We start from the raw sequence: 23,452 nt of genomic DNA, 5'->3' as shown, positions 1-23,452 counted from the left end.
GTAACTTGGCTGGTTTAAGATCTAAGATACATTAATATCTACATAAGTTTCCATGATTGCCAGCAATCGACATGTTAAATGATCTAATGTAACTATAACATACTTCCAAAATGTATTTATATATATAATTATTTTTATTGTAATAACTCTATATAATAATAGTTATAAACATTCAATAATAATTAATAGACTAATAAAGAAAAAAAATGTGTTTATTTATTCTTATTAAAGACTTATTTGTTTTTAAAGAACAGGTATACAAAAAAAAAAAAAAAAAAGATTAACGAAAAAACAAAGAGCGTGTCGTGAGAGCGCAATTATGGGGCAGGTGGAAGATGAAGGGGACGCAGTTTCTCGCGGAAGTGTGTAAATGTTTGTTTTGCTTTATTAAAAATTATTATAGTTTTTTTTTTTTTAAATTTGTTTATATTAAATATTTTAGTAAAAGAGTTAGTTGTCTCCAGTGGCTTCCTGGGGCTCATCGTTGTCTTGCGTATCAGACGTCCATAAAGTCAAGTTGTCACGTAACAATTGCATGATGAGCGTTGAGTCCTTGTAGCTGTCTTCGTTTAATGTATCCAGCTCAGCAATCGCATCATCAAAAGCCTATAAAAATGAATGTATAAGAAATTGGAATTCTAATAAATATGTGTATTATTTAAAAAATAGTAAAAAGCATTAGGTTAAATTTTGTGATTTCCAATTCCTAATAAAAATACATTTAGAATACAACTATTAATAGATACTAATTAGTATTATACATAACTAGGGGTGATTCATTAGATATAAATCAGTCAATATCCCTTCTTAAGGTTATACAAAAATTTCTTTAACTCAAGGAAATATTAACCTTTAAAAATACATGCAAATGATTTAACTCATACACGCACGGCCAATTTAAAACATTCACAGTATTTCATTTTTTAAGTATAAAATTACATGTGTTTAAACAATTAGAAATGTTGACAGATTTAATGTTATATAACCAAGAACTTATGGAACTACTTATAAATATTTTAACCTATTAAAGCAAAAAGCCAGCGGTAATTATTTGTGCAGTTCATTAAAAATAATCAATCTATAAATTATAACTATTATCAATAGTCCAAAAATATTGGGTTAGATATTAGAGAAGCTAGAAAATCACTTGTTAAAACAGTGGCAGATTACGGAAATTGAGATTTTTAAAAACAAAGAATTATTTTTGGTTTAAAATTAAATTAAATATTTTATAAATAACATTATATTTTCTACAATTTTGAATTGCTATTTGATAAGCAATTATTAAAGTAAGTTCATTTGTTATTACAGTCCACCACTGAAAATAGTCAAACAAAAATTTCTGGATTTGTTGGGGAAAGTAGGGGTACCTGTTTAGCCAAATGGCAAGCACGAGCAGGGGAGTTAATGATTTCATAATAGAAAACTGAAAAGTTCAATGCCAGTCCAAGTCTAATGGGATGAGTAGGTTGCATTTTTGACTTAGCAATATCAAACGCCTCCTGATATGCTTTTTGAGAATCATCCACCACCCCTAAATACCAATAATAAAAAAAAGTATTAAAATTTGTGAAATAAATACCTGTTTCGCCAGTTGGCAAGCTTTATCTGGTGAGTTTAGTATCTCGTAGAAAAACACGGAGAAATTTAATGCCAGACCCAATCGGATTGGATGTGTTGGTTGCATTTTTGCTTTACTGATCTCGAATGCATCCTGGTATGCTAGTTGAGAATCATCAACCACAGCTATGTTTATCACACAAAAAAAAAGTTTTAAATGACTAAATAAAAAACACCAAGTAATCAGACAATTAAATGTTAACACAATACAAAAAGCAGTCTTATACTAAAATAATGTTAAATCCTAAATACATTAATCAATTAAATAAATATTAATTACTGATTTTATAGTTAAGACTCTCTACCTATTTTTTTAATTACAGCATACTTTAAATCAATAAATTAAATATATTTTCCTAACAACTTCAGAAGAACAAAAGTTTATTATCTTAACATATTTTTTTTGATATTAAAAATTAAAATATTAAAGTCAGTCAATAAAAATAAAAGTTATAATTAAATTATAAAATTATTTTAATAAAAAAATTTAAACTATGCAGAAATACTCCAGATGGCAAGGACAAAAGTAACTATGAAATTAAAAAATTAAACCTAAACAGACATTTATGTAAACAATATAATATATTTATCATCAGTTTTAGAATAGCATTTTCCTCATATAACTTCAGAAGAACGAAAGTTATATTAATAAACATCATTTGATGAAATATTATACATGATAATAATAACTAATTCAACTTGAATTTTAATACTTGAAAAATATCACTTAAATTATTTTATAGTTCAAATGTAACATTTATTATCAGGTATAAATAAATATTCTTCATTCAAGATCAGAAGAACGAAAGTTATATTAATCAAACATCATTTAGAAATGTAATGAATTATACTAATTGGCAACTTAATATAAAAAGTTAATAGTTTCAAAATATTTTAATAATCTAATTAGTTAATACATAATAATTATCATCAGTTATCAAAAAAATGTTCTTCACATTAAGTCAGTAGAACGAAAGTTATATTAAAAAACATCATTTGATCAAATATAATGATTCATGGTGTAATAATAGATAAAGTAACTGGAAATAAAATATTAAAGTATTAGGTTTAAATTGAATTAATTAAAAATATAGGTACTTATAAGGTAATGACTTCAAAATTGATTTAATTCAAAATTTATTTAGCGTGTTAAATTTAATAATTTGTTGATTTATATCATCAGCTATAAAAAAATGTTCCTCATACAAACTCAGAAGAACGAAAGTTATATTAAAAACATCATGTGATTTTACAACCAGATTGTAAGAGATTTTTAAAATACTATAAAAGCAACAAATATAGATAAAAATATTACGAATCAATTAAAAAAATATATTAATATACAGTAAATTGCACATAAAATATTTTAGAACCTATCTCCACAATACAACACTGGTTAAAATAAATTTATTATTTTCTGTTAGTTTTAATAAATAAGAGGATATTTAAAAATAAATTATGAATTAGTAATTAATAATTATATTACTATGGGTCAGTAAAATTAGGAATAGAATATTGTTTATTTTTAACATTCTTAATTTATGACATCATGAATAAGAGTAAATTTATATAAGCAATATGTGATAATGACAAATGGTAAATTACTTATTTACTTTTATCTAACAAATATCATTATAATACTAAATTTGTAAACACTAATTAGTTATTTAAACTACTAATGAGTAAACCAAACTTAAAAATGCTAGTTTTAAAATGGCATTAAGAACATAAAAATAAAACAAAGTTAAAACATATTAAAATATTTTAAATAAAAAACTCATTTCACAATATTAAAAAAAAATATAATAATTAATTACCAACAGTCTAAAACAAATATAATTTTTGATTCTAAGAAATTATTGAAATTCAAAGTTTTGAAATAAAATAAAATTTAAAATTAACAGTTCAAATTGTAAATAACTGTTACATAGAAAAATTAACTTACCATTTCTAGTTTCACCAGTAGCTACTTCTGCCAGGTACCTGTAATAATCACCCTTCATTTTAAGGTAGAAGACTTTGCTTTCAGCATTACTCGCTTTGGGGATTAGGTATTTGTCCAAAAGGTTCTGCAAAGTAAATATTAAAAATTAATAATGATTATTACTTTAAATACATTTAAGTATAATACATTAATATCAAACACTAAATATATAGAAATTTAAAAACTATTAAATGGATTTATTTTTATTTTTTTTATATCTATCAAACTCGAAAAAAGAATTGAAGTATTCCATTTTAATTTTTCAATGCATCTATCAATTAATAATTAATGATAAAAATTTACATTTTTTCATTTCACTCTGGTATAGTTAAAGTTTTCAACAAATAATTATCACACCTTAGAATTTAGACAAACCTCATTGATTACATATCAATACTGTACAAAACTAGGAATGAAAGAACTATACAGAGCCATAATACACACTGTGATAACAAAATTTCCTAGACATACTAAGTGAAAAGAAGACCTATGCTTATCAATTAGCATACATCCATAACTTGTCAATATATTACTTTATCATTTATTTGTTTTACTTATGGACTTTATATTTCAAAAATTAACATTTTGTTAAGTCAATTAAAATTGTGAATGTTATATTTAAGCCATACAAAACAATAGGTTTGTATGACTCAGAGATAGAATATAAAAATTTCCCTATTTAGTAAAGTAAAGTTTATGACAAATTCTACTTTCAGAATACATATTGGAATAATAAAGAGCAGTATTAGAAATAAAATATGTCTAATTTCTAACATAGTATCTGTATAAAACAGACCACAAATCAACACATTTAATCAATTAAATGAATAATTTTTAAGTTCATAAAAATCAATTGATAACGACTTCTTATTAAATTTGTTTCTATAACATACATAATAAGACACAGTAATTATATTATAATAAATACTATACATACCAATACGTCGTAGCAGATGTCCCTAAGTTCCTTTTCAACCTTCTCCCGATATTCTCTTGCCATTTGTTGTTTCTTCTCAGAACCTTCTGTTTTTTGCTCAATTGAAGAAATTACTCGCCATGATGACCGCCGAGCACCTACTACATTTTTGTAGGCTACCGAAAGCAGATTGCGCTCTTCATTAGATAGTTCCACACCGGTTTCGGTAACAGATTTCATTGAGCTAGCCATATCGTCGTACCGTTCCGCCTGCTCGGCCAGCTTGGCTCTCTGAACCGAGTCTTCTTTATCTCCAGACATTTGATATTTAACTTGACCAACAGACTAATTTAACCTAAACAGATAAAACAATTATTAAAATGTGTAAATACTAGATTTACCAGTAAATGAAAATAACTTAATAAATCAATTCATAATATTATAATTGTTTGATGAAGTAAAATGCAATATACCAAGTAATGGTAATTAGAGAAAAAGCCTGAACATTATTTTCATATTTTTTTAGTAACACAAATAGAGTAATTACAAGCCATAAGTACATATTTATCCTGATATGATGATATTGATAATATTCGATTAATCAGTGAGTCCTCAAACAATGTTTGATTTTCACAAGTTAATAAATTCAGATAATGAAATTGACATAGAGGTAAAATCATTAAATTATTATTATTAATATAATTATCATCATTAATAGGTATTGGGTACAAGTTTAAACTTATTACAATAAACAAATCTTACAAGCTTTGTTCAAAGTTTATAATAAACTGTTCTGATAAAGCGGATTTTCGGTCTTACAACAAAGAGAAAAAATTGGATAATTTACTACTTTATGTAATGTTAATTAGAAGAAAACAACTCATAGTAAATTCGCGTAAAACCACGATACTATCGTTTAGACATAATATTCCATTCGGGTTCGGTTTTATATATAGATTAACAAGAATGCGTTGTAGCAAATCAGGGCGGTAACCGGATATTTATAATCGACGTATTTTATGTTTTAAACCGTCATAATTAGACGGACCAGTGTCCGCCGGCTGCTGTAAAATAACTAAACTCTAAATATGGAAATCCACAGGATCGGAGAAAAATCGAAACCGTTTCTCACACAGCACCGCGCGGAAATGATGGCCGGGGCCGAATTAGGGTCTGATCAATTATTCAGACCTCGACGACGTAACGGCGCCGCCTAACGAGGCGCACCGCCACCACTTGCGGTGCAGACCGTCATTGTTTGCTGAAACGATTTACCCGCGCGAGACATGGGTTCCACCTGGTTACCTACCGATCAAAAAATGTAAGCGGCGGCGGCGGCGAAGTACGTACGAGCGCACGAGTGACACACAGTCGTGGAATGCGTTTGCCGCATAGTGCCCCCGCCTGCCCGCCCGCGCAACAACGCCACAACTACCGCCAACCCAGTGTAGGTGTGTTGAGTAAAAACCATGCGGCGACGGCCAGGCGGACTTTTGAAAGTGATAAAAAAAAAGACGAAAAAAGATATTTTTTTTTTTTCGAAATGTTCGGATTAACTACGCGTCGTCTTGGACAGACGATTGGTCTCCATCGCCTGGTCCCAGCCGGCCGGGGAATGCGCGGGCGATAAAAATAGATTATAGATAGCACACCGGCTGGTCAGCCGGTCGGTGCGCCGACGACCACGGTGGGACACCGTCGTCGTGTACTGTATACAACTCACCTATAATGGACGTGAACACGGCCAACGTGATAGAATTATTGCGCTGCGGCTAAGGAGACGGACGACGACTGTTGTACGCGGTCACTGTTAACACTGCCGGTACGCGACGACGGAAGAGGGCGGTACGCGAGTCGAGAGAAAAAAAAAATTGGTTCTCGGTAAAATTTTCTTTATTTTTATATATGTATGCATATATAACACAATACGCGTGTGTTAAAAAAATATTAGTACAGAGCAACTGCGTATAATGTGTATGTACGTGCGAGCGTGTTCGTACGTGCGCTCGTGTGTGTTTGTGAGTAGCATGTACGCGCAGCGCGCGGGCGCGTGTTCCACAGCCGGACGAGAGATTGAAAAACACAAGACGGAGTGCGTGATAGAAGGGTGGTTACGGTGGAGTGGTGTGATGACGGTGTTCGGTGAACGGGGGTCGAGCGAGCGGCGGACGCAGCGTCCTACCCCCACCACATTACGTGCGTTGTGCTGCAGCACAATCGCGCGCCACAATCGATTGTGCGGCGTGCGAGGGCACTGATTTGAGTTTGAATAATTTTGGCGCGATGCATTTTGGTAAGTAAAAAAAGAGTGCGAGTGTGAACACTCCGAATACCAAGGGACGACTTCGAATTTCGACATAATATATTGCGACACACGCGGGCTACGGTTTGGCAATACCATTATAGTACAATACATCGCATTCGATTGTTTTGATTGCATCGGCTGGATCGCTTGAATTGGGGAAACGATAATAAAATATGTTTCACCCAGACAACACGCACATTATTGTGCGTCATCTCGATAGCCCCGGTCCACGATATTCCGGTTATGGTCACTGTGGTGTGAACAACGACGGTTTTCGCTATCGTCGAGCTGTACATAAAAGTTTACCGACTTATTATAGGTACTAGTAGTACGGCACGTTTTCGATGACACGAAACGTGATTTTTCAGCAATGGGGTGGTTGAGAGGGGGATACGGGAGTCGATAGCTGGACGTGAAATACGATACGGGAATTATGGAATGTCGATGTGCACGGCAATTCTGTTGTACCTATTATATCATAATATACGACGGTATTATTATGATATAATATTATTTCGAGGCAATAATAATATAACACATATTATTATACCAATATGATTTACGGTACACACACAGGTACATTCGACGATACAATTGTTCGTTTGCGCGAGTGTGTGTAAAAATACACAGAGGCGCATGCGCGTTGCTGGGCGTATGTGAGAGAGCAAAAGGATCGATCGATAGGTATGTGCGCGCGCGCGCGTGTTCATGTGTATGTGCGCGTGGACGTGGATGTCGGCCCCCGGGATTGTTGCCGCCGTCCGCACGCCACAACTGCACCACTGATAGAACGTGACAGGCGCGAAGGCGAGCGGAGAACGAACGCGCGCGCGCCGGATGGCTCACCAATGAGATATGGCAACAGCGGTTTTGTTTTCGTCATGGATTTAACGTCCGCCGCCGTTGCACATACACGACAAACCGGACGACCGGCAGCGGCTATATATATATTATTATGTATTATTATTATTACAAAGCGTAAACTACGGTAGCAGCGACGACGTCTGGCCGAGCGTGCGCGATTGGAATCGGAAATAAGTGTCCGCCGCCCGTCATCCTCACATCGCGTAACACTGAACACACCGCACCCCGTGGTTGAAGTTTCCGAAGGGGGCATGTTCAAAAATTATTTTGCGCTTTAGATTACAACAAATCGCTATCATGATTTCCAAATCCCCCCGTATTCTTCCGTCCCATCTACGTCTCAAACGTCACACACAATTATACAGAAATCGAAACGAACACTGTTTTTAATATAAAATGTTCTAGGTGTCTAGGACGACGACATTATCACAATTTATGGAATAATAATATAATATCAAAACAGTAAATAACCACGAGACAGATGAGAAAATTAAAATGACAAAAAACTGTAATAAAGGAAATCCTTGATCCCCGGGTGATACAAATACGGTATATGGATAATACTCCTAGGAATCGAACCCGCATTTACCTACTTGAACAGATAATAGGTCAATGTATTTTTATGGTCATAATATAATGGATGGGATTGTGGGAACACCACCATCACGATTTAATAAAATGCTGAACGATATTACATTATATATCATTACAATATTACGTATTATTTTATTAAATCATAAAATCATTAAATATAATTAAGTTGATATAGGAGTAAACAGATATTACAAAATAGGTGAGTGTGCATGTATTACGTCCTTACTAAATTTGTAGTAGGACTAAAAACCGATTTGGAATATAAAGTAAACACTTGAATAAATATTTCTACCATTTTTTTTTTTTAATTTCTGAGTCAATGAAAGCTGTTTGTTAATTCTATTGGTATTTTCAAAGTGATATCACTAAAAATAAAAACAATAGGTAAGTAATGCTTAAATAATTCTAATCCAATACACCTACTAATAGCTATTTAAAATTTTAGAATTTTTATAAATTACTTGGTTCAAAACATAAAAATGGATAGATTAGCATTAGATATAACAAAACATTATAAACATTTTTAAATTGTTCTACAAATAACTAAATTTATAAAATAAAAATGTGTATGCCATAACATAATCACAGTTAAACAAGACATTGTTATTTGTCTACTAAAACATTCGATAGCAAAATAAATCCAATATTTATCATCTAAATAAAAAGTAAAATGCAGATATTTTGCAAAAACAAAGGTACAAAATTACAAACATATTTTTTTATATAATTAATGGTATTATAAGAGATTAACATAAAATGTATCAATTAGTGTACTTAAAATTTTAGTTTACACATAAATTTGATATCTAATTTGGTATTCAACACTTTAAATGGTTAACAGTCATATGTATGTTAATCAATTTTAAACTATTTAATTATAGAAAAATAACACTAGGTTTATCTAATTATCCGAATAGAAAACATTTTTTTTTTCCAAGATAAATGGAATACTTAATAATTTGTTAGTTTGATAGATAACAAAAATACAGTTTAGGACTTTAAAAAATAGGAAGTAAATGATACTATCATAGTATATCACATGTGTCTGGTACTACCTCATACATCATATCTAGCCCAATTCCCGGTCTAAAAACATACTAAATAATTTATTTTATGTTCATTGATCTTTAACTATAAACTATGTTCACAAATATAATGTTAATGTGTAATAACTAAAACAAAATTACACAATTTAATGAAGTTACATCACATTGTAGATAGGTCATTAATTTAATTAGATACCTTTACTGAAACTTTTATAGAATGTCTAATAAGTTTAAAATGATAATTTTATATATTAGATTCACATGATATTAAAAACATCATTGCTCAATCTAGGATACAAAAAAAAAAATTTTAAAAAAATAACACTATTTAATATTAATCGATAATTATAACTAATAAGAGTTGGAGATACTTCACTATGAACTATGAATAATATATATATATATATATATCCTAATAGCATATTTGATATTAGCCTTAATATAGGTACTCCATTCGCAAATCTCAAGATAGAAGCTATAAATCCAAACAAACATACCTATTAGCACTAATTCAATTATAAAACACAAATTAATGCTCTAAATTATAAATATAAAAAGTTGACATAAAAACATGTTAATTCTTAGGACTGTTTACCAAAGAAAATAATGTAAGGATACCTTTATCATAATATTGTGTATAATAAAACTTCATCAAAATATGATAAATACACTGATATTTTAAGTAGGTATCAAATTTATAACAAATTTAAATTAGAAATTAATGCACTTAATCTAAAAAGTTCCTAGTTTAAAGATTAATTTTATCATCATTAAATAAGCAAAATAACAGTATAATTCTTGAGAATGAACCAATATCAATTATTTTAAGAAGTAAAAAATGCTGGGAGAATAATGATTGAAATTTGGTCATTATTTTAAAAGAAAACTTATCTTAATTATCATAATATCAAAGAAACAAAAATAAGTATAATAAAATCAAACAAACATCGTGGCAAGTTTTTAATTATTATAGATAAATACATCACAAATAGCAATAATTTTCAATACTAATATTTGAATTATCTATGTAATATAACAAATATAATAATTGTAAATTTTGGTTCAACGATGGAGAAACTTGTAAATAAGTACTAACAGAAGTGTACTAATCATATTGAAAACTTCTAGTGTAAAAGACCGAGTACATTAATTTATGATGGATCAAATGTTATCAACATAAAATACTATCATAAACAAGACAGAAAGTTTAGAGGTATGTAGATGGGTGTAAAGAATTGACAGTTTGTTGTAATACATTAAAATTCTAAAACTAGTATCATGATCAGAGAACCCACTGCAGCTACTACCTAGTTAAATAAAAAGTACCACGAGGGTGACTAAACAGCACATTTTTGATATATTCACGTTCATACGTATAAAAAAAAATTAATGTTATCGCGCAAGGAAGATCGATTTCATAACAGTGGTTCATCATACCTGTACGGCAAATGTTCGCCAAAGGCGTTTCAAATTGACTGCGGCGGTAGTCTGATTTCACAGACAAGTCTTCCAATAAATGGTGTTTTGCGGAATTCACTGCACCTCACGAATACCGTTAAGTGAAAGACTGTTCTGCTGCTATGACTGTTATTGATTCCAAACCAGCGACCACATGAAATAATCGAAAAACGTGTGTGCGAATTAGTTAGATGTTATAGTTATATGATATTAATTATAAGGTATTGCAAATTCACGGCTACTCAGGATTCGGTAATGCGGCAATTTATGTGTATGCGTGATAGTGTATATATAAAAAGTAATAGAATAATTATAAAGAAAAAAAAATCAATCAAACCTGCTGTTTTTAAGTATGCGTGACCGGAAACGTGATGCGTTTTTATAGGAAAACTATTCACTTGGCAGCCATGTTTGATACGGTTTTGTAGAACCGGCGTTGCGCGCGCGAGGGCAGCACTTGTTCGGCGGCAGTGTTGAGTCACTCGACCGCAACCAACCTGCGCTACGCATGATCGCCAACATGACGCTAAAGTGTATTTGTACCAGAGATATGTGTATTATCTTAAATCCACACTGTAGGTTCACGACATTATATAAAAATATAAAGATAAGATGATACGAATACTGAATAGTGGATACTGGATACTGCTTTTAAAATTTTCAGGGCCAATTCAAAATTTTTAGTATTTTTTACACTTTAGTAGTTTAGTCAAACTTAATAATACCAAATGGCAAATACCAATTTACCACAATTATTTGACTGGAGACTGGTGTCAAGTTTATGTGATTGTGAATACATTGTTGTTTGTTACTAATGTATATTACCAGAAGAATACATAGAACCTACCAAAAATTAATATTAATTAATAGTTTTTACGTGTTAATAGTGACTTGTAAGTTATTATCTACCAAGTATAAGTATTATCTTTTAAAATCATAAGTCAATTAGGTGCACAGTTAAATAGTTTTGATCAAGTAGATGATTTTTTTATTTTAAAATTATTTTATTATATCACTTTTTACACATATTTTGTTTGTTTTGCTAAACTTCTTAATTTTTTCTGATGTTTCATTTTTCATTTGATATATTAAATATATTATGGAATTTTTATTTTTATTTAATTTTAAATAATCATTTGTTACTTTGATATACAAGCATACATGTTATGATTTATCTACCTTCTATAAACCAGAGTTTGATTAAGAAGTAGTCATTATGATGTTTTTTTTTCATTTTACTAATATAATTATATCTAATGTACAATAATAAATATACAATTATAACAACAAAAACAGAGAGAAAGTAGAAAATAAAAGAACAGCATTGCCTTATTTTGAATACTTAGATAAAATAATCTTAATATATAGGTGCATATCTTATATTATTTCTAGTTAATGTTAAAGTATAACATCTAAATAATTTTATGTTAAATATATTTTCTACATTGTCCTTAAGTCATGTATCATTATTACTTTAGTAATGTATATTATATGATATTGTTTTCACTAATATAAAGTGAAATAATTAATACATTTTTATAAAATATTCAAATATTTAATAGTACCTACTTTAAATTTAAGTTATTGTTTTTATAAAGATTTAATGGTTCAGGAGTATTATAAAAATTGAGAAAAGTAGTTATTTCAACCACATTTGATTCAAAAATTATCTCCCAATCTTTACCATCAGCTGAGTCAATTGGATAAGAACTTTTTTCTGTAAAATGAATATTAATATTTAATGTTTTATTACACTATACTATGTATTAAATAATATTTTTATATTTTAGACTTCCTCGGCAACTTTGATTTTGTTAACCCTATCGTAACAGATACACCTTGCAAAATAATTTTTTTAATAGATTTACAATTCATAATAATAATGATAAATAAATAGCTTCGATTATTGTATCTTATGAAAATTTATTTTGCATATTTTATTTACCTATAGAAGTCTGTGTTTTTCAATGAATAGTTAACAATGTTATCATTAATCTAAGTGAATGGTCACTTATATAGATGAAAAATGCATATTCTTTTAAAACTCTTTTTATAAGATTAATTAACTTTTCAATGAAAAATAAATAGTTATCACTGATCAATAGTATAAAACAGAGGATCACAAAAAAATAAATCATGTTTTTAGACATAAAGTTTTGAAAAATTTAAATTAATGTAATTTTAAACAATGTTAAAAAGTAATATTAGTACAACCTAAAATATCAAAATATTGAACTAATTTTTATTTTGAGCAATTATGTTTAATCCAAGATAAAGATGGGTAGGAGATATCTACTCATTATACAAAATAAATGAATCATTGTATAATATACCTATATTCATATTTTATTTAAGTATATATATTTTATAAAATTTAATTATATAATTTATGCATGGTATATATTTATAATAGTATGTAATGATGTAATAATTACTAGGTAATAGATACATAAATATTATAAGTGATAAAGATTAAAAAAATATTGTTGAGATTTTGTACTTATAAATAATAATGTTAAATTTAGAATTTAATTAAATTTACTAAGGATGACATGATGATGATCAAGTCTGTTCATCCTACAAACTGTTTGCAGTCATAACAATTTAGCTAATTTACTCCTCTGTCGATAATGACTAAAATATAAATTGTTATGTCAGTAAATAAATAAACTACAGGCTACAAGTGTATGATTAGGATTGATTGAAATAAAATAAAATATAATTTTATCATATCAAACATTAAAATGAGGATATGTCAATCATAGACATAATATTTATAATATTAACAAATGGTGTAATTTAGGGGATTTTTTTTGAGAGAAAATACTGTCAAAATATACCTCGATACATCATACATATCATTGAATCTAAAAAACTTAATTTTACTCTTGCAGTTTGAATATAAATATTTTGATAGGTATGCACATGAGTAAAATACCTATTAATACATAAGACTTTTAAGTCAAGTGTATCCAGACATGGAGTATACCCCTCTCCCATACACAAAAGAATGTTTCACATAAATGTTACTAAGTAGTAATATTACTTATTAGTTATTGAGTTATAAATACCTACAATACTTATTTCATATAATAATGTATCAGTTATACAAAGTTTACCTACATACTAATTAGAAATTTTTAACCATTTTAAATGCATGTGGGAAATAAATTTAAAAAAAAAAATCAACATAATTTATTCTTTTATCTATATAAAAATATTAAAAATTCATGTGCATAATTTTTTTGTATGCATTGAAGGCCAAATTTTGTCAAAATCACAATAACTAAAAAAAATATTGATTGATCAATTTAAAATTTTATAAATAAAAATTACGTTTAAATATGTACCTTTTCCTAAAATATAAGTATTGATAATTAAAAAAACACCTAAAAGATTTGTAGTTGTAGTCAATGACTAAATAATTTTTTGGGAGTTTAGAATCTTAAAAATTTTTTTTCAAAGATATTTAGTTTTGTTATTCTAGCATAATTAATAGGGATTTTATAAAATGTAACTATATTTTATAGTTGAGTAAACCAGTGGAAAATATAGTATTTTTAAGGATAAAATGTTATTTAAAATATTCACCAAATATGCTTTTAAAAATGTATGCAATTATGTTTTGTTTTTTTTTTATCATTCAAACTATTAAAATTAAAGAAATTTCAAGATTTTATGTAAACTTAGAGGTAATAAAAAAAAGAATACAAATCTTAAGTTTATTAATACATGTATTGTAATTTTCAATAGTTATCAAGAAGGTTAAATGCAATTACAATTAATTTGTCCATAACTAATTTAAAAAAAAAATACTGAATGATTCAATAAAAAGTGTTTTTATGTCATTTAATTTTTGTATCTTATTTATTAAAACAAATGTTTAAATGATTATTTCTCTAAATTGAGTAACGATTGATTAAAATAATAGAGCAGAATAACTCTTTAATATTGGTAAATTAATTTAATGAGTTCTCACCACAATTAAAAATTATTTCATTCACCCATCATCAAAATTCCAAAACGGTTAATTTTCTATATTTTTTTGTAATACAAAAAGGAAAAACCAAACTGAGCATAATACATAAATTAGCTAAAAAACTTTTTCTTTATTTTCTTATTCAATAGTTTAAATGACTGGTGATTGGAATTAATGAATAATTCAATTTCATTCACGATTTTTCAAATTATTTATTCAACCATGATTCATGATGACTAGAGATGACTGATAGATCTTTAATAAGCTTCTATACAAGCATACCATGTTGTATATTTTATGATTCCTGATAATGATTTAGTGAGTTTTACTCACTTGAGTCACATCTCATTAGTCTAATCCATAAATAATTCATACATCACATAATATTCTATTGCAGGCATTAACATAATATCTGCAATGATCGCAGACGACAGACCACAATTGCCAATTGGCGCAATTACTCTAAATTCTAATTAGTAATTAGTAGTTACTGATTGTCAAATACTGTTATCAGTTATCACACTATTTGTTATCACCAAAACAAAATTGACCATGATTTAAGATAAATTAATTTTATCGGTAGTCGTGGAACAATCAACAAATTATATTTTTGGTATCACAATTTCTTTGATGTTATGTGAATGATGTGATAGCGAGGTTTTGCGGAGTTGGCTGTACTGAGGTTATAGACGCGTGGCGCCACCATTTTCCAGTGGAAAACCATAGCACTACACTTGTATCGCACATTCGTTCCGTATCTCGTGATTGGCGATTCGATAATATTTTTTTCTCAATTCTAAACACGTTTTTTCTGTCTACGTCGATTAATCCCTCAATGCAGTGATTGGGTTTTCACATTTTCATCTGTGTACGTAATACGGGACGCATAGGTACCGACAAAAAACGGCAGACATGTCCAATAACGCGGCGCCGGACTCTTGGGAGGAAAATGAATTAACAGATTCGAGTGCCGCTGAATTACAGCAGAAACTTATCACACTGAACGTTAATGCGACGGAGTTTGTTCCGTCATTCACCTCGTTTACATCCAAGTCTGACGACGTTGTTGGTGGATCTCAAGATGAAGCTGCCAACAGTGGTGACAAGAAAACGACTAGTAAGTAGTACCGGTTTTAAGGTTATGACGTGTCCTAATTTATTGAGTCTGTTCCTTGTTTGTAGACGTTGATAGCATAGGAGACCCGTTGGCTGGTGACACTGGCGGAGGGGCTTCAACTGCCGTGCTCGATTCGTGGGAGGATGGTGCATCCAGTACTCCTGAGGATGGGACTGCCAAACCCATTACTGAGATAAATAATGGCATTGATGTTGACATTGATGTGGACGGTGATGAAGAAAAACCTAAACCCATTCCTAAAAAGGCTGTCCAAGAATCTAAGCCAAAACCTAAAAAAGAACATATCAATATTGTCATTATTGGACACGTAGGTAAGACTCGAACAATTATATACTCCATTCTATTTCAAAGTAATGATAACAATTGAATCAATTAAAAATCTAGCCTAAATATATTGTATTGTGTATAATATATACTATATATATACATTATTGTTGTATAGGAATATAAACCGTACAGTCTATATTAAATATTAATGACTTTGTATTTTAATTACATATTTTATTAGTTATGTCTCAGTTTAATATTTTATTTATGAAAAAAAATATGACTTAATATCTTTAAAAATAATTTGTTACTATAGATGATTAGTTTAATTTTGAAAATAGTTAAATTTATATGATAGTCATTTGTAAATGAAGATGAAAATATTTAATTAGTCTATAAAATTTGTTAATTACTAGCAAATCTTATTTCTTTTAATTTCCTAAAAATCTTAGTTTTTAGAATTAAGTCAACACATTTATAAATAATTGATTCTGCTAGGACATTTATTATGTGTGTGAGTACATTGTAGGTTAATTTTATAACATTTGTTAATATACTTAAATACAACATTTGGTATAAATTATCTATGCATAGTTTAACTAAGATTATCTATAATAAATATTAAACAATAAAGTGATTAAACTATGACATCCATATATTGCTTTTTATCCAAATTTTTTATTATTCTATTGATAGATATTACTTATTGTTTGTGTTACATAAAAATTGATCTTGTAGTATATTTGTTTAGTACCCATCAATTAAATTTAAACGTAATATACCTATAATTAAATGTTTTTTTATAAACTTGATTTAAGAGTTATTATTTATAATTATAAATACAAAATGTCTACTTTTCTAATACTATACTTTTATCTGGCTTACTTTATATTAGTACCAAATGGTTGCTATTATAGATAAATTAAGTTGGTTAACTTAGAAATTATAAGCTATAGTAACATTAATCTTAATTTTTGATGATAATATTGAAATTTATATTTTGATGGGTACCTAATTAAGTTAGATAGTGTATATTTATACAATTTTTATTTTTTTACTTTTATAAAATAATAGATAAAAAAGATTTTAATTATCTTCTATTAATTATTTTACTAATTAATTATTTATTTGCTATATATCATCTAAGTAGCTGTAATATATAATATCTACTTATTTAATTAGATGCTGGAAAATCAACAATTGGTGGTCAAATAATGGCGCTTACCGGTATGGTCGATAAAAGAACTTTAGATAAATATGAAAAAGAAGCAAAAGAAAGGAGCAGAGAATCCTGGTATTTATCATGGGCATTAGATACCAATCAAGAAGGTAATTTAGAAAATTATTTTAAAATTAATAGTTACGTATTTTTCTAAATAAACTAATAAATTATGTGTTATTAATTTTAAATTTTTAGAAAGAGAAAAAGGCAAAACTGTTGAAGTTGGCAGAGCATATTTTGAAACCGAGAGAAAGCATTTTACTATATTGGATGCACCTGGTCATAAAAGTTTTGTTCCCAACATGATTGGTGGAACTGCTCAAGCTGATTTAGCTGTTTTGGTATGTTACAATGATAAAAATTAGTTTATCATAATTTTATTAATATAAATATTTTAAATAAGTATTTTTGAAAATTTAAAATATTAAAATATTGTAAAACTATTACCGTTTTACCTTTTTATTAACAATTGTAATGAAATAAATAATTTTTAACATAAATTATAATTCTATTCAAGAGATGGTTTAGGCAGGATATTCTGTTTTCATATTTTATTTTATTTTTAATTTTTAAATAAAAGATTTCATTGGTTAAGATTAATAAAAAAAAAAAATTGTTCATTTACTTGATTTCATGTTGAATAATAAATTAATTTATTATTTTGGTGATTAGGTTATTTCAGCTCGTAAAGGTGAATTCGAAACTGGATTTGATCGTGGTGGCCAGACCCGAGAACATGCTATGTTAGCAAAAACAGCGGGTGTAAAACACATGCTAGTGTTAATAAATAAAATGGATGACTCAACTGTCCTGTGGTCTAAAGCAAGATACGAAGAATGTAGAGACAAAATTTTACCTTACTTGAAAAAGCTTGGATTCAATGTTGCTAAAGATTTAACATTTATGCCTGTATCTGGTCAAACAGGTTTAGGATTAAAAGACCAAGTTGATGAATCTATATGTCCTTGGTATAGGTAAGAGCTCTTATATTTTTTTTTTCATTTATCAACATACTAAATTTTTATTTTTCAGAGGGCCAGCTTTTATTCCATTTATTGACAGTTTACCTTTATTAAATCGTAATTCAGATGGTCCTTTTATAATGCCCGTTGTAGAAAAATATAAAGATATGGGAACTGTACTCATGGGGAAAGTAGAATCTGGTGAAGCAAGAAAAACCCAAACTTTAGTGTTAATGCCAAATAGAGTATGTTTTTTATTTTTGGGTGTTAAATATAACATTTCCTATTATTTAATAATATTGTATTTATAGACAACCGTTATTGTTGATCAATTGTGGTCAGATGATGAAGAAGTTACCTCGGTTGGACCGGGTGAAAATATTAAAGTTAAACTAAAAGGAGTTGAAGAAGAAGATGTCTCTCCTGGTTTTATTTTATGTGATCCAATTAATCCAGTTAAAACTTGTCGTATATTTGATGGACAGGTATAAACCATATGACAATATAAATGTATAGAATTTTTTTTATAGACAGACATTTTTAATTTTAGGTTGTAATATTAGAGCATAAAAGCATTATTTGTGCTGGATATTCAGCAGTTATGCATGTCCATTGTGTTGCTGAAGTAGTAGAAGTTAAGGTAAATTAAATTAAATTAAATTATTATAACATTAGTTGTTTTGTAAATTTATTTCTTAAAATACAAGTGTGCAATATTTTATTTTTTTTATTATTTTTTTCAGGCATTAATATGCTTAGTTGATAGAAAAACTGGAATGAAATCAAATATGAGGCCGAGATTTGTTAAGCAAGACCAAGTAGTCATAATGAGGCTTGAATGTTCAGGTGTTGTTTGTCTTGAAGAATTTAAACTTTTTCCACAAATGGGTAGATTCACACTTCGAGACGAAGGTTTGTACTCTGAATATTTAGTTTTTTATTAATTTCCATGATTAATTTGGAATTTGTCAAAAGAGTTGTACTATCTAAAATTAAAACCATCTATTGTGTATAATATTTATGTTTTACTGACAAAACGATCATATTATGCTCAAATGATAATAAACTTCATAAATCTTTATTAATTTTGCTGAAACTGTAAAAATTTGAACTAATATGTTGTTTTGAGATAATAAAACTAAAAATGCAGATTATTTTTAAGAGTATGATAAACCCACGTGTGTTATCTCCGTTTTACATACATACAACATGGCAAATTTTTATTCAGCAGAATCCATTTTATGTTGTTAGCTTTAGTATTTTTTAATTCATCTATTATCAAACTTTTAGGTAAGAATTTTATCTATACCATCACATCGGTTTCTATTGATATTTTAATTTTTAATTTTTAATTGAGTTATAGCTATATAAAATATTAGAACTTTAAAATTATAATATTATTAAAAGCCTATGAGATGGCATAGATAAAATTCTTCCTTTTAAGTTTGATAATAAATTAATTAACTCTTAATATTAAAGCTAACAACATAAAATGGATTCTTCTGAATAAAATTTGCTGTGTAAGACAGAAATAATACATGCAAGTGTGGCATTCTCTTAAGAAATATTATAAAATTTCCTTTTCAATTATTTTAAGTTAAATATTTTAACATATAAATCACCATGCTAACATTTTAAAATAAGCAGTGTTGATTGCTATTTTTATACAATATGAAAATACCATTAACTTCTTTTGTATTTAATATTTCGATCTTATGATTTTTGGCTCATATTTATGTTGAACACTTAAAATCAAATATATTGTTCTTGTAGAACTATTTAATTACGGATTTTCCTGTCATTAAAAAATGATTAAATTTGCAGAAAATATGAAATAATTTAATTTGTTAAATAATTACAAAAAAAAAAGCCATTGAATTAAAATTATTATTGTTAAATATGTGATATGAGTTTTAATATACATTCTTTGATTGTTGGTGAAAGAAAAAAGTTGGATGCTTAGTGTATAGCTGACTGTTCTTGATAAAAAAAAGTAACCAGTCTGTATTTACAATGATTAGTGTATGATCTGCCTGTTATTGTTGATTGTAGATGTAACAATGGCAATTATGAAAAAACTAATCACTGTTTAACTGAATTGTCTACAAGGCTACATATTTAATATTTTTATATCTAGTTATCAACGAAAAAATGGTTTTAATTGTTTTATTTTTATTTTCAGGTAAAACAATTGCTATTGGCAAAGTGTTGAAAATAATTGAATAAATGAGCTTATTTATGTTAAAACTTAGTAAGTTAAAAACGATGAGCGACATATATTTATATTTTATAACTTTAATTTTTTTCATTTATTTTTTATGATAAAAAAAAAATGTTGAACTCAAAAAAAATATGCTGATCCTTTTATTATGTAAGAAATCTAATATTTATATAGCCACATCTAACGGACACTTGTTATTGTTGATTGATAGTTAATGTGTGCCTTAAACCAGGCAGTTTTTTTTTTTTTTTTACATAGCTTGTACGTGTTAAATTATTACATAGACTATGTAAGAAAAAAAAATGTTAATAATAATAATATTTATCTCTAAATCATTGAACTGCCATCTATATCCTTGTAAAAGTTGTAAAATTTGTCTGATTACAATTTACAACAATAATTACATTTCTGAAAGTACTTGACTTGCCGACGGTGATAATTTTTGTATTCTAATGTGTAAACGTTACAATTATACATGTTAAGTTAGATCATTTTATACGACTAATGATCCATATCTTACTGGAACTATATGTAATTTAGCTACAAAAAATTTCAAACTATGCTATCTGATGTGCAACTTTCATACTAAAATATATTTTGTTGTTTATGAAGAAAATCCAAGTGTTAAAGTTAATTAAATATGTGATCTTTAATAATAACTAAATGTGTCCGTTAAAACTTATGTAATTAACGCTACGCATAATTTATTATATTTCATTAATTTGTGTATAATCAACAACCAATAATTATTGAACAAGATGTTTATAGTGAAAAGAAATAAGATTAAATTTATTCGTTATTATTATTTCAGACAATAAAACAATTATTTTCAGCTATAAATCAACATTTTTATATTTTATTATCGTCATATAATTTTAGAATTAATAAAACTGTGGAATAGTAAGAGATAAATACAGTAGATATTCCTGTGGTTTGTAATTAATCAAAAAGGAATCCTAACAGTAGTTAGGTAATACCTATTGTTACCCTACAGAGTTAACTTATCTGAACACTAGCTATGTTCTAAGCCTTGTGCAAATTGGCTTCTGAAATTTCTTCTTTTAACGAAAAAAGTATGACAATATTTTAAGTATTTATTTTTATGTTTTAAATATAATTTTAATTATTGCATAGTAGATCAAATTCAATTTTTTTATATCTGTTCAGTGATTATTGATGAAAACATAATAAATAAATAACGATGAGTACCTACCAAAACTTTTAAATTATTAGATACCTATGTTAATCTTGCTGGTTATTTCCTTTTTGAAAATCATTTTCTGAAAATTTATTTGTGAAATACGTAATTAAATTAATTTTATTTTTTAATTAGTTTATACCAATAATTGAACAAATTAATTATAAAATCATTTAAGTATCTGTAATTTACTCTTTTTTTTTTTATAATTAGTCATGGTAAAATTTTATTGTTATTTATTCTTCATCACATTACCTGAGTCTACACTTATAGATATGAGCGTAGGTAGTGCCCAAGTGTTGAAATATCACCTGATTTTTTGTAATTGACGCTTTAAAATTTATGTTTAAGGATAAATGGTAAGTATTTTTCTAATCTTACTTAATGAAATGTAATTTTTGCTAAAATATGTGGTACTATGTATAAAAAAAAAAAGCTAAAAATATTTTTTTTGAGTTGTGTGCAAAAACTTATCACATTATAATACCTAGCTAAAAGTTATAAATAGAAGTTCAAAAATTTTATGAATAAAAACAGAAACCATTTTCAAAAATAAATGTAGGTAATATTTTTTGAGAGTGGGACTATTACTAAACTATTTTATATGAGAAATTAGTATATTACTTAAATGCCGTAACGACCATTTTCCATCGATATAACTTTATTAGGTTTTACGTGATTTGTAAAATGCTCATATCTGTTCTTATAATTTAAGACATGGAAATATTATGACTATCATACTCACGAACACTACAAGGGAATAATGACGGCTACAATATTGGACTTCCAAAGAGAAATATTTCATAGATGATGTTGATAAAGTCTTTTAATAGAAATCTATATTCTACCTAGAACTAAATGTAATCAAATTAGTAAAAAATAAAATATTAGGAACTTGGAATCCATAGTTAATAAATTATTTAGATTCTAAGCGGCATACTGCTTTAGTAAACCAAAAGGCCAAACTTAAGCATATAAATATATAATATGTTTGATGAAATTTCAATTTAAATTAGCTTTAAAGATTGCAGATATATTGTACAGATACAATAAAAATAGAACCTACAATTTAAAAGTAAAAAATAATATTTATTTTTTAATAGTAAAAATTAATAATAATTGATATGTTATATAACTTAATCCAAAATTCTTTTATTAGTAGCAGCAAAACGATTAATGTTGTCCATATCAATAATTTAAATTCGGTATATAATTAAAAAAGCTAATCCAGTCAACCCTATTCACTCATTCTGCTCTTAACCAACTTTTTAATCTAATTAGCTATCACCAAAGAATTAATAAGCATAAGTTTTATGCGGTAAATAATTAATTTACCTAGGCACTTAAATATTTTAATATTTAAGTTTGTTAATGAAACAAATGCTTATTAATTAATAGCAATAATAATAATAATAATAATATACAATCTGAGTACTGAGCCACGCTCGTATGTAGCATACGGAGTTCCTGTATAGATAAAAAATATAATGTTAATTTATAGTAACAGGTATATAAATATTTTTATATAATTAAAAAAGTTCACTTAATTTTCTAGATATACATTAGCATTGATTAATTTATAAAATCAATTTTAACACCAGAGTTTCCTTAATCATTTTTATTTACACGCAGTGACGGATTGAACGACTGGGATAGGTTAGGTACCGGGGAAATTTCT

The 23,452-nt window shown here is 27.7% G+C and overlaps 2 protein-coding genes across 5 annotated transcripts; one reads left to right on the top strand and one right to left on the bottom strand.

Annotated features, from left to right (window-relative positions):
* Window positions 1-222: 222 nt before the first annotated feature.
* On the bottom strand, window positions 223-11,232 carry LOC112593076 (14-3-3 protein zeta). 4 transcript variants are annotated; one of them, XM_025337325.1, is made up of 6 exons: window positions 11,125-11,232; window positions 10,767-10,913; window positions 4,542-4,875; window positions 3,566-3,689; window positions 1,371-1,534; window positions 223-606 (listed from the first exon to the last, which is right to left on the bottom strand). In XM_025337325.1, the coding sequence occupies exons 3-6, from the start codon at window positions 4,839-4,841 to the stop codon at window positions 451-453; spliced, it is 744 nt and encodes a 247-aa protein (XP_025193110.1). In that variant the 5' UTR covers window positions 4,842-4,875; window positions 10,767-10,913; window positions 11,125-11,232; the 3' UTR covers window positions 223-450. The 4 variants fall into 4 exon arrangements, with proteins under 4 accessions (XP_025193110.1, XP_025193107.1, XP_025193108.1 ...); XM_025337322.1 differs by lacking the exon at window positions 1,371-1,534 and adding an exon at window positions 1,583-1,746 and having other exon boundaries at window positions 11,125-11,231; XM_025337323.1 differs by lacking the exons at window positions 1,371-1,534; window positions 10,767-10,913; window positions 11,125-11,232 and adding exons at window positions 1,583-1,746; window positions 6,244-6,595.
* A 4,261-nt stretch (window positions 11,233-15,493) lies between these two features.
* LOC112593181 (eukaryotic peptide chain release factor GTP-binding subunit ERF3A) lies at window positions 15,494-21,192 on the top strand. The gene is made up of 10 exons (XM_025337517.1): window positions 15,494-15,883; window positions 15,949-16,215; window positions 17,354-17,500; window positions 17,589-17,734; window positions 18,066-18,367; window positions 18,426-18,600; window positions 18,667-18,840; window positions 18,906-18,995; window positions 19,099-19,267; window positions 20,538-21,192. Exons 1-10 carry the CDS (start codon window positions 15,679-15,681, stop codon window positions 20,579-20,581), a joined length of 1,719 nt encoding a protein of 572 aa, XP_025193302.1. The 5' UTR covers window positions 15,494-15,678; the 3' UTR covers window positions 20,582-21,192.
* Window positions 21,193-23,452: the final 2,260 nt, after the last annotated feature.

The sequence above is a fragment of the Melanaphis sacchari genome, unplaced genomic scaffold (assembly GCF_002803265.2).
Source record: "Melanaphis sacchari strain LSU unplaced genomic scaffold, SCAv2.0 Contig1_pilon_pilon, whole genome shotgun sequence".
Classification (NCBI taxonomy): Eukaryota; Metazoa; Arthropoda; class Insecta; order Hemiptera; family Aphididae; genus Melanaphis; species Melanaphis sacchari.
Note: the sequence above shows the minus strand (reverse complement) of the source record. Positions and strands in the feature narration are given on the sequence as shown.